The 15,894-nt window shown below is 42.8% G+C and overlaps 1 protein-coding gene across 1 annotated transcript in view; it reads right to left on the minus strand.

The window, feature by feature from the left end:
• Nucleotides 1-771: 771 nt before the first annotated feature.
• Nucleotides 772-15,894, minus strand: part of CWH43 (cell wall biogenesis 43 C-terminal homolog) — a 433,217-nt gene continuing 418,094 nt past the window's right edge. Inside the window, exons 14-16 of the mRNA XM_086962659.1 lie at nucleotides 15,314-15,375; nucleotides 4,599-4,754; nucleotides 772-1,084 (exon numbers count right to left, since the gene is read on the minus strand). Of these exons, the coding sequence (XP_086818785.1) occupies nucleotides 994-1,084; nucleotides 4,599-4,754; nucleotides 15,314-15,375 (309 nt within the window). The 3' untranslated portion in view covers nucleotides 772-993. The remainder of the gene's footprint in view (nucleotides 1,085-4,598; nucleotides 4,755-15,313; nucleotides 15,376-15,894) is intronic.

Below are 15,894 nucleotides of genomic sequence, written 5' to 3' on the forward strand. Positions count from 1 at the left end.
GCACTATGTGTTGGTCACTCATCTATGCTTATATTACTGCAAATAGGATATGTATGGCGCTTTCACTAAACAATCATTACTCGTGACCAAGAGAACGTGTGTTCGCAAAACGCATTGAGTGTTTCTCTGCCACCCCATTAAACAACTGGATATTGCTTCGTCTAGAGAGTGTGTGTTTCTTTGCAATCCACAAAGTTCTGGACTATATATGTAGTAGAAACTGTCACATATTGTTAGCTGTGAATTATTTTTAGTTGCACAAACGACAAGTTAGAATCTAAGCTTAGCAGAATAGGGGTATACATACTTATGAGGCATAACATACTTACCTAGCCAATAAAAGAGGACGATTGGTCAACATATATATAGTTATTTGATTCTTTTTATGCTGCAGTTTCATGAATATCAGCTTGACATCAGAACACAGAGTTGAGTAAATAGAGATACTTTAAAGGTATGCAGTTTTCACTGCTAAGGTTAGATGAAGCACCTTCATGATAGATTATTAAGATATTTCATCTTGCCTTTAGATATCCACTTCAACATCAGATGTCAATGCTCAACAGAGCGCCAAACCAGAGTGGTTATATCCAGTGTCTCTGTTTTACCCCATTCACCTTTCCCTTTTCTACTACTCTCAAACATATTCTTCGTGGTTGGTTAGTGATGGATGTGGCATAGGTGGAAGATTACATCACTCCTGTTCATTCCAGAGTACGAGGTTAGTGGTTTCCTTCTATTGTAATAAACCTTGCATTGTAGACATAAAAATTGAATTAATACATTTTATTAGTGAATCCTATATTCAGTTTTAATACAATGAATAGCAGCTATAAGTGCAAAAATGGGTCTGCAAATAAATAAGAACAACTCTTCGGCATGATGAACGTTAGACTCAGTTTTTTTTCTTCTCTTTAGTAAATCTTATTTTTATAATTTTCTATTTCGTAGGAGAACACACTGGTTGACCAAAATTCTCAGTTTTTTTAAATTTTAGTAGTCTTCCTGTGCAAAATATTTGGGTGTGCTCATGTGAAAATGATGATTCTCTTCATAGTTATGCCCATCTCTGTATGATCCAAATCTGAAAAAGAAGCAAAATGTGAGAATGTGTCCGGAAAGTTACCATGATTTAATTTCTGTACAAAAGCCGATGTTGGGGCTAGAACATATGTTTTTATTATCTTAGGAGAAGGAGAGACTAACAAAATTTCAATAACGTTGTTATTTAAGAACAGTCCTTAGTGAAGCTCATTGCATTAGGAATGTGCAGTGGTTACTTTATCTTCTTAAAAACAGAACAGAATTATAAATATTATATTATAGTTCAGTATAGTATTGTAAGCGATAGTATAGTATTATATAGCACAATAATATAAAATAGAATAATATGTTAGGTTGCAGCATAGGAAATGTAGCCTGCATCTGTGATCACTTACAAGAAGGCCCAATCGGTTTATTTCTCTACTTAGGGCCTGATTGTGATGCGGTTACGAAAGCATTCCCACCTAGGGCTTGATTCTCATGCGATTAGGAAGGCCTCCTAATGGCATTTGCTCCTTCCAAATCGGATCGGGAACGTGTCTTCCTGACCCAGGGCCCAATTATGATGCCGTTAGGAACATATGCTCTCATTGAAGTCAATGGGAGTCCAACCAAATCGTATCTGGAAGCATCCGGATGCATCCTACTTCGTCAGTCGGACTCTCCCGATCCGAGTGGGTCGGAAACCATTTCCAAACCGATTCGGTCTGGAAGCTTTTCCAACCAGCATCAGAATCAAGCCCTAAATGTGCTTTTCGATTGGATATGTTTTCATTGTTTTTTAAATAGAATGGAATTTGAACTCTGTGGGGCCCATTCATAAAGGTTAATATACATGTATTTTTTGCTCCTACTCCTAGGTGTAACTTTCCACTCTCCATTCCCGAATTGAGATGTCTATCTAGGTTTAAACTTATATGTCTCCACCCTCTCAGATGATTGAGTGAAGCTCCTTACATCAGAACTTCCTACTATAAACTTTCACCTTTTGGCCAAGATCTCTGCCACATGTTTAAAGATCTCTCTATAGTAAGGCATAAAGACATTTAATACAGTTTATTATTAAAAAATAAACATATTTTAATGGACAATATGAGTGTACATTAATTTGGAATATTTATTGATAACCAGGAAATAGAAAAACATGTTTTACTGCATATTATCTCATCAGAATAAATGTGTATTAAATAATAAACTATTTTAAATATAGTCACCACAACCTACTGAAGGAAAATAAAAACTCACCTGTGGGACTACATTCACCAGAATCCCTGGCGATATCATCCTGAGAGCCACACCCACTTAGGGCGGACAAATTCAATCAAATAAATATGTGTTTGAATTACTAAGGTGAGCGTGGTGTGCTTCTGTGCTAACGTCCATGAGGAAGGGGCGTTTTTGGCCCCGAAACTCATCGGACTTTACTAAATTTAGGAGAAAGGCTTCACAGTTGATCGGGATCCACAAACAGCCGGAGGGCTTGGGAGTGCTGTGGTGAGCCCTTCTGTCAGCGCGAGGGCATTTTGGTGATTCACACATATATATATATATATATATATATATATATATATATATATATATATATGAACCACGTGACTCCTCTGGATCTCTCGATGTTTCCAGCGCCTGCTCAGTACACCAGCAAACAGAAGGGAGACGGACCACGTCACTTCAGCATATCGTTTTATTTCGGTACACAGAAAGCAGCTACGCGTTTCTGGCAAGGTATGCCCTTGTTCACGCTGCAAATATAATTTTAAATTCTGTACTATTAATTATTTTAGACTGTTCATTACTCTTTTGTTGGCATTTGTTTGGTATTAGCACATCCCTCTCAACCCCCTCCATAAATTCCTTTAAAACCCTTGCACCTAGTAGTAATTATTTGCCATATTCCCACCACTCCCCCACTCCCTCAAACATTTACTACTAATTTGTATACTTATGTGTGCAGAGATCTCTGCCACTGTGGTGAAGATATACAATCATTAACTAGTCACCACTGGTGGCCATGTTAGGGTCAGGCACCCATCTGCCTCAGCTTGGAGTAAATAGTGGACCCGGGAACCCCTCTGCACACTATACGTGTGCCAGGTACTAACAGTACTTTACAGGGAAGGATGGGCCAGTCTCCCTTTGCTCTTAAAAAGTCACAAGATCGCCCAGGCGTCCACAGGCCTTGTGGACAAGAATCGTGTACAAGGATTGTGTATAAGCTTTCGGTTACTCACCTGCAGATGAATAGGTGGCATTCATGTCTATCTCAGTCCCCACCTCTTCATTCAATAGCTTTTCTACCTATTCTTGTGTTTGGCCAATTGCTGGTACCTAGTTTCTTTACCACTCTTTTAATTGAATATGTTGTATGCTTCTACTTCTGACATGAGTGTAGCTATTGTTTAATATTATTTTAGCACTCCATTAGAATGCATACTTTTCCTTTTTTATCCCCATATGCTCATTTCTCCTAACATAATCACCCTAGACCTTCTCTTGAGACTTAAAGCTTGTCTATTGTTCCCCTCCCATTCCTGCTGTTATTTGAAATTGAACTGCTTTGGTAAGAGCCTGGTAGCTTCATACTGCTATCAGGTTTCTCACATTCTTTTCTTTGCCAATCATCACGTGCATGTTTCATTTTGTAACTTACTGGTAAAAAATGACTGGCAGTAATCTTTGAATCGTAAATTTAATTATTTTTAAATTATGACAATATGGTTGCTAGCTCATCACAATGCATGCACATGTCGCCATTTTGGGATGCTTATTCTTTATTTGAAAAAAACTTTCTAAGATGGCTACCAATAAGAACGCATGGATTGGCAAGCCATCTTGCAATGCTAATTATTTATTACAGAAAATATTGTAGGATACCCATCCAGGAGTGCGTGTGTGTGCACATCGTCTCATGAAGCAAAGGTGTTCATCTTGAAAGGTTTTTTCTCTTAAGGAAATACCATAACTATATGGCCATCCATGCATGTGCGTTCCTGTGAATGCATCTTGATTCAACGGTGTTCATTTCGTAATTTATCTTTTTGCTATTGCCAGTTCCAGTGGAAACTGCCACACACATATTTCACATTACTTAAAATCAGTTGGTGGCTCCAAAGAAGGATTTTTCCTGTGGCCAGAAAAGTTTTGCCAGACCTGTCGCAAGTATCCCATATCCACACAAAAATAGATCATTCAGCCCAATGTTTATCTTTCTTTTGGCACTTGTAGCCCTGCTTTAAAAATGGGATAGAGATGACTACATATCTCAAAATGCAAAGAAAAAGGCTTGGCTTAGTGAATGTTTCACACATTCAACTGAGAACCTTTATAGGTTTGCAAGTAAGGAGTGCTCCATAGTCCCCTTGCCAATGACAGTGGTTTGGATTATGATTCATACCAGGTACCACCCAGCAGGACACCGTGCCCTGTGCATGCTGTGCAATGTGGACAAATGGCGCTTGTACAGCATCAAATATCAGTATTGTGTCTCTGAACAACCACCTCTGCAATTAAATATTTTCTTTTCTGCAGTCATCTTGACATAGCAAAGCACCAACCTGGGATTAAAATGGATTTCCTTTGGAATTTGGTCGGGATCAATGATTGTTTTCATATTGTCAACATAATTAGCCGAGTCAGCTGGGATCCTGAATTTTGCCATTTGAAGTTCTGTGTCACTTAATTCGGCATGAGATATCCGTGCATAACCAAGCCTGTAAGAAAACAGATATATCTTTTAAAAATGATATTTTCACACACGGATTAATAAAGCAAGTCTGATACTTTTAATCTCTCCTTGTTGACATGGCAGTATGATATTCCTCTCAAGAATTAATTTCACCTACTAGTATCAAAGCCTCTTACTAAGCCATTGGGGGCCATACAGTAGTGCTAATAGGACTATGAGCCCAGTCACAACAAAGGAATAAATCTAAGAAAGTATAACCAGTCAACGTTTGTCTTAGATTTACAGATAGGTCCTATCTAGAATTCATTGATTTGTCAAGCATGAGGCACTAACATCCTAAGTCATTCTGGCCTTAATCCAAATGCTAACTGGATTTAGGAACACATTTTAAGTGTTTTTTTGCTCTTTTATGCTTAACTGTTTGATTCTTCATGAAGAAACCTATTTCCCTTTGAAGAATTCCGCCGCAACACCCATTACTTTTTGACGCTGCCTCCTATTTATAAGACTGGCATCAATATGGGGCAGCACCAAAAATAAGATGAGGAAAAACCTGTTCTTAAACTGGGGCAATGAGGAGAAATTATTAATTTTGCCTCGTTTTTGCCGTTTCTATGTGTGTTGCATTCTGCAGCACACATAGAAAGAGCAAATCACCATTAGTGATTGTTCATGTGCATAAACAATCATTAAATAATGATGAGTCGTCGCCATTAGTGTTGGCTTATGTGCAGGAAGGAACACCTTCCTGCACATGAACAATCATTCCCTCTAACGCGTGCACCCTTGCACTTTGGTAAAAGGGTGCCTGCTTTGGAGCTAGGCAGCTAAATTTAGTGCTAGGGGAAACACAGTGGTGCACTGTATTATTGTAAATATGGTCTATCCCTGTTTTTTCAGAATGTTGGAGTGTGGCGTTACCAATTGTGGCTTAACACTGCGCTGCGCCATTCTGTTGTAAATATGCCCCTGTAGTGAAAATTATTTTGTTTTACAAATCTGCCTGCTTCTGAAAACTGGAAAAGATTGCGATCTTATCTATGTCTTGGAAAACAAATGCTCATTTCATACACAGAACATTTTCCGATTTTTTTTAAACCCAAAATGTAGCCAAATGTTGACCTTTTTTCTGGTACACTCCAAGGGAAACCACAAACCCCAGGCTACCTTTAGAATCTGTAACATGTAGGAAAAAAGTATGCTAATTTGGCCTAAGTGTATTTTGAGAAAACAGTCACCAAGGCTTACGCAAAAAGCTACCTAAATATTAAAAAATATCACTACTGGGGTGGAGGCCTCAGCACTTTAAAGGTTTGAGGCATACTCCAAACAGAACATACGCTTTGGTGCAAAATTAATAAATATTTATTTATTGCTGAGGGGTCTATTTCAAGCTGAATCCACATTATTTTGTATTTTTCATATACCTGTACCCTAACTGAAAAGATTAGCTCAATGTGGTGGCACCATGAAATCACCCATGAACCCACCTTTCTGATCCTCAGCTTCTCGTGCCTGCTTATCAAATCCAATTCAATTTCAAAGCTTTTATTCGATTTGTAAATACAAATCATACAAGCAAAAACTTATTAAACAATTCATTACATTAAAATTATTGTAAAATGTAAGGTTTATACAAGAGAAATTCGGAATAATTCATATGGGCAAAGAACATATACTAACAAGCACTAGGCATCAAATCATAATTGGGGATGTAAGGGTAAACTAGAAAGTGCGGGGATCATACACGTACAGACAGGAATAAAGCAATTATCGCATGAAGTGCTTATCCTGGCAGCTGTACATTTTAAAATAAACCCAAAGCCAGAGACTTGGGACATTGTGAATTTGCAAAATAAATTTGAGGACAGGTAGGTACAGACAGGACGGTGTAAAAATATAACAGCACTAAACACTTCCTGGCAGCTGTACCATTAAAAATGCTAAAAATCATGGAAGCATACATGTACAGACAGGATTAAAAGTAATTATCGCACGATGTGCTCTTCCTGGCAGCTGTACATTTTACATCAAACCCAGAATAAAAAGGCATTTTGCATAATTATTTGCCACATACTGTAAAAGAAGCAAGTAAGTACAGACAGGAATATATAAAATCATGGCAATACAATATATTTCCTGGCAGCTGTACATTTCAGAATAAAAGTGGCAACAAAAAAACAAATGTCCACATTTTCTAGGGCTGATAATAACGCAAGGGCATTCTTAAAAGACCGTATATTGTATTTGATAAAAATAGGTTTTAGGTACTTTAGTCTTAAAAAATGATAAAATTTGCAGAAAAGTAGAAAATGGCAGCAACTCTGGCGTGAAACGTTGTCACAAGGGCAGGGGGTTTCTGATTTAAGTTTCTGTACTGGGAACGCAACAAGATGATGTACGATGCCCAGCCTGACACGAGTTAGGACAAATTGATGAGATGGACGGCTAACTTTTAAGAGGTAAGCTTGGAACCCCGATGGTAAATTAAGTTCCTTATAGAACTTCACAGTAGCCAGCTTGCCATATACCTCTTCGCGCCCTTTCTTTTTGTACGTTAAGAAAGTTTGTTTGATTTCTTTTTTAGGAATTTCGACCGCCAGTTCAGGGTTAAAGAGAACATCAATATCAAACAGAGTTTTGTACCAGAAGTGGATATATTTCAGCCAAAGAATGCGTGATGAAAAGTCCAGTCCTATACAATCAAGAATAATTTCTTGAGTGAATCGAGTCTCTGACTTAGCCCAAATAGAGCGCCACAATAAGAGTGGGCGGACGGCTGCTAAGTCAGAAATAAACTCAACCCCAACCTCGTCATGGATTAATTGAACAGAAGCAGAATGGGGGACACATAACACTCTTTTTAAAACTTATTTTCATCTTTTTGTAGGGGAGTGCCATCTATGTGACCCCACACACCCGTCCCGTACAATGCCGAGGGAACACAGCGTATGTTGTAGATATTAATCATATCTCGGATGCTTCTCGATCCGAGCTTGGAAGCAAATCGAAATACGCTACTGGTAGTTCGCATCATTTTCATCCTGATATTATCAAGCTCGGATTTCCAAGACCCATCGTTTATTTATTTATTTGTGGGTTTGTAACGCGCCGGAATCACACCCGAAGGTGTATCTCCGCGCAGTGCTGTGGGAGGAAACAGGTCTAGGCAGGCGCTAATACTGAAATAAGGTTGTCTTAAGACTTTTCCTGAAGGCTAGATGACTAGAGCACTGTCTAAGGGAGAGGGGGAGGTTGTTCCACAGACGCGGACCCATAACAGAAAGAGCACGTCCTCCCTGTCTGGTCTTGTTATGTCGGGGAATCTGTAGTAACAGCTGGTTACTGGACCGTAAATTACGAGGGGGGTGATGATGAACAAATTTTTCAGCCGGATAGAGCGGCCCTAAGTTATGGAGACTCTTGTGCACCACACAGCAGGTCTTAAATTCCACCCGTCTCCGGATAGGAAGCCAGTGGAGCAGTTTGAGAAGGGGCAGAGATGGTGTTCTGGGGGGGGGCATTTGTCACCAGGCGTGCCGCGGTGTTCTGCACCACTTGAAGTTTGTTGAGCACTCCTTCATTGGCCGCTAAAAGTAGACCATTGCAATAGTCGAGGCGACTCAATACGAGGGCCTGGACCAAGGTCTTCCTTGTGCTGTCAGGGAGAAGGGGGAACACTTTCCGGAGGAGGCTGATGATATGGAAACAAGACCCCACCGTGGTGTTGGCATGATGTACAAGATTGAGGTCATGGTCCAGACGGACCCCCAGATTTTTCACCACCTGTTTGGGGGAAGGGGCCTCTCCCAAACTTGTAGGCCACCAGTCAGGGGTCCACAGAATTTTTGCTTCCCCGAACAGCATGACTTCCGACTTCCCCACATTGCACTGGAGAAAGTTCCTGGCCATCCAGCCGGCGACCGCAGTCATGCCATTCGAGAAAGCTTGCCTTATCTCCGGGGTAAAGGTTTTAAAGGTAAACAACAGCTGTGTATCATCAGCGTATGAAATGGGTGAAAACCCAAAAGACCTCATAGTATCTGCTAAGGAGGAGACATAAACGTTAAATAACGTAGGGCTGAGACAGGAGCCCTGCGGGACTCCTCTGGTGATTTTGGTGGAGATGGAACTGAAGGCGCCCATGTTAACCTGCTGGGTACGATCTGCAAGGAAGCTGGTGAACCACGCCAGGGCAGATTTCTCTATGCCGATCTCCTTTAATCTTGTTAGGAGAATGGTATGGGATATTGTGTCGAATGCTGCGGACAAGTCCAACAGCACCAACACCACAGATAGACCCCTGTCCAGAGACATACGTATAGTATCCGTGACAGAAAGAAGAGCCGTCTCGGTACTATACCTAGGTCTGAACCCTGACTGAGAGTGGTCCAAACAGCCGGTCTGCTCTATGTAACTGGAGAGATTGAGATTAACGTGTTTCTCCATTATTTTGCCGACAAACGGCAGAAGGGAGATAGGCTTCAGGTTGGTCATATCCGACCAGGGAATGGAGGTGTTTTTCCTTATGGGCTTAACCAGGGCCTTTTTCCACTCCAGAGGGACCAATCCTTCAGAGAGGGAACGATTAATCACCATCTGAATGGTGGGACTCAGAGCATTCCCTATAAGATGCATCACTCGGGCGGGAACAAGGTCCGCCGGGCTGCCCGTCGTTGGCATAGGTGATTCCTAAGTAACAGAATGTTTTAACTTGTAGCATTTAGTCACTATCTAAGTAAAAACTGGACTTCAGTTTGTTGGCTGACTGACCACACAACATGACATAGGTCTTAGATTTATTTACACAGAGTCTCCTATTTTTTATAAACAGCATAAAACTGTCAATGAGACGCTGTAAACCTATCTGGGTGCGGGATAAAAGGACGGCGTCATCCGCATATAATAAGATTGTGACTGGTTTACCTCCAATCAGCGGAGCATCTGCCGGTATAGTAGCTAAGGTGCGATCAACACAATTAATGAAAAGGGAAAATAAAAGAGGGGCTAATACGCATCCTTGACGGATGCCCCTTGACACTTTAAAGAACGGTGTACATTCACCTAGGGTACCGTATCGGACTTTATAAGAAAGTTTCTCGTAGAGCCTTGCCAAAAAGTGGACTATTTCTTTCGGTGCCCCTGACTCCAGTAAAACCTGCCAAAGAATACCGTGATCAACTAAATCAAACGCGCTGCTCAGGTCAGCAAAACATAAAAATAAATTGCCCTTTTTAGCTACTGTGTATTTGTTAATTAAAAGATTCAAATTTACGCATTGCTCTAATGTACCCATGCCTTTCCTAAAGCCATATTGCACTTTAGTTAGAATGTTCATATCTTCTGCCCAAGTTTCTAGTCTTTTGAGCAGAATTCTGCTCATAACCTTTACTGAGGCGTCCAATAAAGAAATAGGTCGATAATTGGAGGCCTCGGATTTACTACCTTTTTTGAATAAGGGGATGATAACCGATTGGCCCCAGGAAGGGGGAATATTACCTTCGGCGGCACAATTAAAAGTCCTCACCAGAATGGGGGCCCACAGGTTAGGTTCAGCTTTTAATAAATCTATAGGCACCCCATCTGGTCCCGGGGCCTTCCCCCCCTTGCTGTTGGCAAGGCCTTCGAGTCCCTCTTCCAGGGTTATCCCCAAGGGTATAGGTGACCATATGGACGAGTCAGCAAGAGGTAAGGTTAATGATAACCCTTCGGGGTTAAAGATATTGGTAAAGTGGATGATCCACTCCTCACATGCGACATAAGAAGTAATTTCCGGAATGCCTTCTGTATTTAGGAATGAGCTGTTGACTATTTCCCAATAGAGTTTACTATTTTTGGTCTCAACTGCTTCATTCAACTTATCCCATGCTTCTCTCTGTAAGACCTTTTTCCTATTAAAAATAGCCATTTTGTAGTTAGCCCTTGTTTGTTTAATTCTATTGCCGTCTCGGGGTTTAGACCCTAAAGCAAGCTTCAATTCCCGTAAGGCTACTGTACAGGAATTATCAAACCATCCCAATTTTACGGTTTTGTTAGTTGATGGTTTCCTGCTAAAAATACCCTCGATAACAATATTGATATTGATGAATTGTGATAGCAAGAGATCAGGATTAATAACATCATTTAGACAATAACTGATCTCAGTTTTACAGCTAACTATGACCTCCCTTTGTTTGGCCGCAGAATTGACCCCTGTCCATTTAATCCTCGGGCCATTAGGTCTGCTTGAAACAATATTAGTGGTACAGGTTTCTCCAGTCTCTAATGAGGCACCCCTTCCGGGAAGGGTGACGCAGATGCTATTGTGGTCACTAAGACTTTCTTCTCTCACATACAAGTTTAGATAGTCGCCATTGCTGGAGAACAGGATGTGATCGATAAATGTCCCAGCTTCCCTCCCTGTAAAAGTAGGGCAAATGGCATTCTGATTGTTTTTGTTACAATTTAACAGGAATAGATCTAATTTAGATAACAATTTATTTAAAATAGAGCCATAATGGCAATGTGGAAAATGGGGAAAATCCTCGCTCCTGCCCACACCCCCGCTAGAATTATCCTGCTCCATCCCAAAACCACATGGATTCCCCTTAGATAGCTGACATGGCTGCAGATTAAAGTCCCCAGCCCATAGGATGTCCGTCTTCTTATTTGAAATGCCCATGGCCTTAGCGATTTCTTTTTCCAGAGGGTACAATATATTCCCTCTGGTGACATCAAAGATGTTGTTGTAAAAATTAACAAGGACCAAATCATTTCCCTTGCCACATTCAATCCTTAATACCTGGCTATGAGCTCCCACACTTGAGCTACTTCTGACTTTGTAATTACACAATCTGTTAGAAAGAAGTATCAGGAGTCCCCCCTTTGCCCTGCCTGAGCTGGATTTAATGGCATTAAGGCAATAGGATGAATAACCTTCTACATTTATATCCTCCTGGCTCCAGGTCTCCTGGAGGAGGACTATATCAAACCCTTTACTGTCCTCCTGGTGGGGGATTGGGTATTAGAGGGATGGTATCTAAGAGGAGGGGATTGGATAGAAGTATCTTCCGGTATAGAGACCCTCTGTAAAACCGTATGTCCATTTGGGGCCGCTGGGGCCGCAGTAGAGACTGTTTGTATACTGGCTGGGGCAGATTGCACATTTAAACCAGATCCTGACTGCCTATTGACTGGTTGATTTGATGGTGTTGGGACATGAAGTCAGTCAACCATCTCCAGGCAGTCAAATCTGTTGGTTGTCTGAATACCTTGCCACCCGCCATCTGCAAAATGGTTATTGTTGGAATACCAGGGGCGAGGTACCCATTCCCTGCCCCTGTTCTGTTGGGTTTGCCATGGGTCACCATAATTCCATTGGTGTTCTTGGGTCATGGCCCAGTTTGGCGGTGGAATTGGGTAATTGTAGTTAAATGTGGGGGGGGTAGAAAAAGGAGAGTCGATGGGTGTCGATACCCCCTTTCTTCTCTAGATCTGGCCATGAACAAATATGGTTCACAGTAGAAGCATCCTCGCATGTAACGATGACGCAATCCCCCTGAATACTCTTGGGGCTCTTCCCCACCCATGGTACCCTACGTACCAAGGATATTCTGCAGATGGTGGGAGGCTTCAAGGGCCTGTTGATGCTGAGCCACTGGAGGATTTTATTCCGGAGGGACCAATGAGGTTCATCTGTTCCTGCTGTAAGTTCAGGTACTCCTGTTAAGATTACGGTAAATGGAGATACCTCGGGAGCCAGATGAAATGGGCGTTTAGGTCTGGGCCCCTTTTTACCTACATGGGAGTGAGTTTTAAGGGGAGCCTGGGGTTTGCTGTTAGATTGCTGTAAGGGCACATTGGTTGTAGTGTGGTTAGCGTCAATTAGCGTAACTTGAGGGGTCTGAGCAGCGGGAATTTGCTGACTGGATGAAGGTGTCTGGGGTACGGATTTAACTTTGGGCTTGTGTTTTGTGCAGTTTGCACAGGTGATAGAAGCAGATGATGTGGGAATTGTAAAGTCTTTTGTTTTGGGTTGTGCGATAAACGTAACGGACGGTCTATCTATGTTAGCTGGGGGGACCCCCGTACAGAGCGCTGCGGAAACCCCCCCAGATTTATCAGTTCCGGCCCTGGACTGGTTGGATGTTTTATCAAGAAGTATGGCAAGCTGTTTTTCAATTGCCATAATGCTCCGTTCCAGTGGCTGGAGGTGATGTTTAAGGAGGTCCCTGAATCCTTCAAAGAGCTGAGAAAGATCGTGATCTGGCTGACAAGGGACACCCTCCTGAACATTACCCAAGGTGGGACGATTTAAGTTAGGCAAAACAGATGATACAGAATTAGTACTGGTGGTAACGTTCGTGATTGAAGCAGTTGTTGAACCTTTCTTTTTCTTATTTTTGGGGTGTTGGTTGACCTTGTTCCCTTTATTTAAGAGTACTGGCTGCTTAGGTACAGCACCTTCTCTCACCCCCATGAACCGAACACCTTGAGCCGAATCTTCAGCCACGATCTGCTCTAGGTCCGGGGTGATCTCAAGGTTCCCAGTGGTGTCCAGTTCCAGTGACAGATTTGTGGCCGACAGATCAACAGCATTAGGGATAGAATGGACTTGTGCTGTTACATTTCCAGGCTTAGTTAAAATAGGAATAGGTGCAGCTGTTGGAAGCGGGGTTAGAGCCGCAGCTATGAGGCCCAAAGAAGATCTCCTAGCGATCGCAAGGTCCTGGGATACCCTGCGCTCTAGGAGGGAAATATTTAGGTTAATAGCCTCGGTAGTAGTAGATATAAATTTATCAATAGGACCTGTAAACTGCGCAGTTCTGAGGGCAGTCTTACTTCTAGATCCCCTTGTTACCGACATTATAGCGGGGTACAGGCTCCAGTAACCAAGTCCAGGATCAAAGAAAACAAAGGACAGTACCTTTCACAGGAGAAAAGATCGACTGACGGATGAAAACCAAGGGGATGGGCCCAGCCCAGCCTGGTTCAGTCTGGAACGGGCTGAAACGGGCCCGCCCTTGGCCCGGGCTTCGCCCGGCGTCCCGCGAGGGAGGGTAAGCGCGACTTTATGCGCCTCCTGTCGCTCCTTGCAGGTGGTGCTGGCGCAGGGCTTGTTGGGGGATGTAGTTCCCCAGGCCCCCGCTCTCCGCTTGGCGGCAGTCTCCCAGGACCAGCGGGAGTCGTGCGGCGGGAGGCGGGGGTAGTTCTGTGGTGCTCCGGCGGGTTAGCGGTGATCCACTTGGACAGCTTGCAGGGTAAAGTGTTTGGCAAAGGTTTCCCCCGCTCTGCAGGGTAAGCGCGACTTTATGCGCCTCCTGTCGCTCCTTGCAGGTGGTGCTGGCGCAGGGCTTGTTGGGGGATGTAGTTCCCCAGGCCCCCGCTCTCCGCTCGGCGGCAGTCTCCCAGGACCAGCGGGAGTCGTGCGGCGGGAGGCGGGGGTAGTTCTGTGGTGCTCCGGCGGGTTAGCGGTGATCCACTTGGACAGCTTGCAGGGTAAAGTGTTTGGCAAAGGTCTCCCCCGCTCTGCAGGGTAAGCGCGACTTTATGCGCCTCCTGTCGCTCCTTGCAGGTGGTGCTGGCGCAGGGCTTGTTGGGGGATGTAGTTCCCCAGGCCCCCGCTCTCCGCTCGGCGGCAGTCTCCCAGGACCAGCGGGAGTCGTGCGGCGGGAGGCGGGGGTAGTTCTGTGGTGCTCCGGCGGGTTAGCGGTGATCCACTTGGACAGCTTGCAGGGTAAAGTGTTTATCAAATCCATTACATGGATGAGACATCTCCCTATTCCATGCTCTAAATGTTTTGTGTGTGGATGGAATGAAAAGACCAGGAGCAACCTAATCCTCTCCTAAGACATTACTCATTTTCACCAAGATGCTTTGTCTGCACCAGACCAGCAAGAGCTGTTATTGGTGCTGTCAAGAATATACCACTATTCCACCTCCTCACTGAGCTATAGTTTATTCTCCTTCCTATGACACTGCTACATTTTGTGCTTGTAGGTAAGAGTTTTTTAGGTTGGTTGATTCTCTCCCACTGATGCCAAGAGTCTAATTGAAAGCACCAAGTCAGCATATGGTGTTCGATCAGTCACCATAGTACGGGTCAGTGCATCAGGCTCTATAGGCTCTTCAGAAGCTTTAGGTTTCTGCCAAAGGGTCTTTGTGCCTCAGACTCAGCATCTTGGGTACTTGTCCTTTCCGGGCTATGGAATGCGACATTGATAGAGAGTACATCTGAAAAAAAACTATCAGGGTGTTCCTTCCTCATTCAGAGTGAAAAAGTCCCCAAGGTTAGCAAGGGACAAATTACTTGTGGGATTAGGTTATCATGAAAAACCTTGAGATGCTCTTAGCCTGATCTACATATATAGCCAGGCCCTTAGAAACTTTTTTTTAATGAATAATGTTAAATGTATGTGCAATTCAAATTGAAACTACATGTCAAGTATTGCAGCGTTGTTTGTATCACTTGAGCAATGTATTACACCAATGATATAACCAGCGTTGTGAGCTATAATACAAAATGTCCATCACACTACCATCTGCTTACAGATAAATTGTGTGATCAATAAGATCATCCAGTCTTACTACTGTTCAATGACAAACCTTAAAAGTCCACGATACATGATGTACTCGCACCACCTGCTGTGATCTGTCGAGTCAATATCCTAATGAAAGAAAGCAAGAAGAGTGTGATTAACTCCACAATGCGGGCAAAAAGAGGGCATTAGACATTCTAACAAGCTTCACATATTCTATGAGCTGGTGCCATAAGATACATTTCAATGGCCACAGCATGCTTTACCAATTGGAAAGTACGGTGCAAAGAAGATGGCTTATTCCACTGGAATCAAGTTAGCATTTGAGATCCATTGTTTAAAGTTCTCTTTTTTTGAGGAATATATAGTGGTGATCCAGGCAGTCTCTACCGCGTCTTAAATTGTAAGAAGTAAATACCACTCTCCGCTTTCCCCTTTTAAACAGGGATCACACAAGGGATGCTGTAATAGAGAGGGGGGGGGAGACCCCACCCAACTTATTTCTTGGATACGTTGATCGTCCACAATTCCAAGAGAATTTGGTAGGTGAACATTTACCTATTCTACGATTTTAAAAGGCAATGTCCATACTGCAGCTTACAACCTTTGTTGTCTTAATCACTTTTCAGCTTCTTCGTTGTGCTTCAA

Source organism: Lissotriton vulgaris, chromosome 3_1 (genome assembly GCF_964263255.1).
Source record: "Lissotriton vulgaris chromosome 3_1, aLisVul1.2, whole genome shotgun sequence".
NCBI lineage: Eukaryota > Metazoa > Chordata > Amphibia > Caudata > Salamandridae > Lissotriton > Lissotriton vulgaris.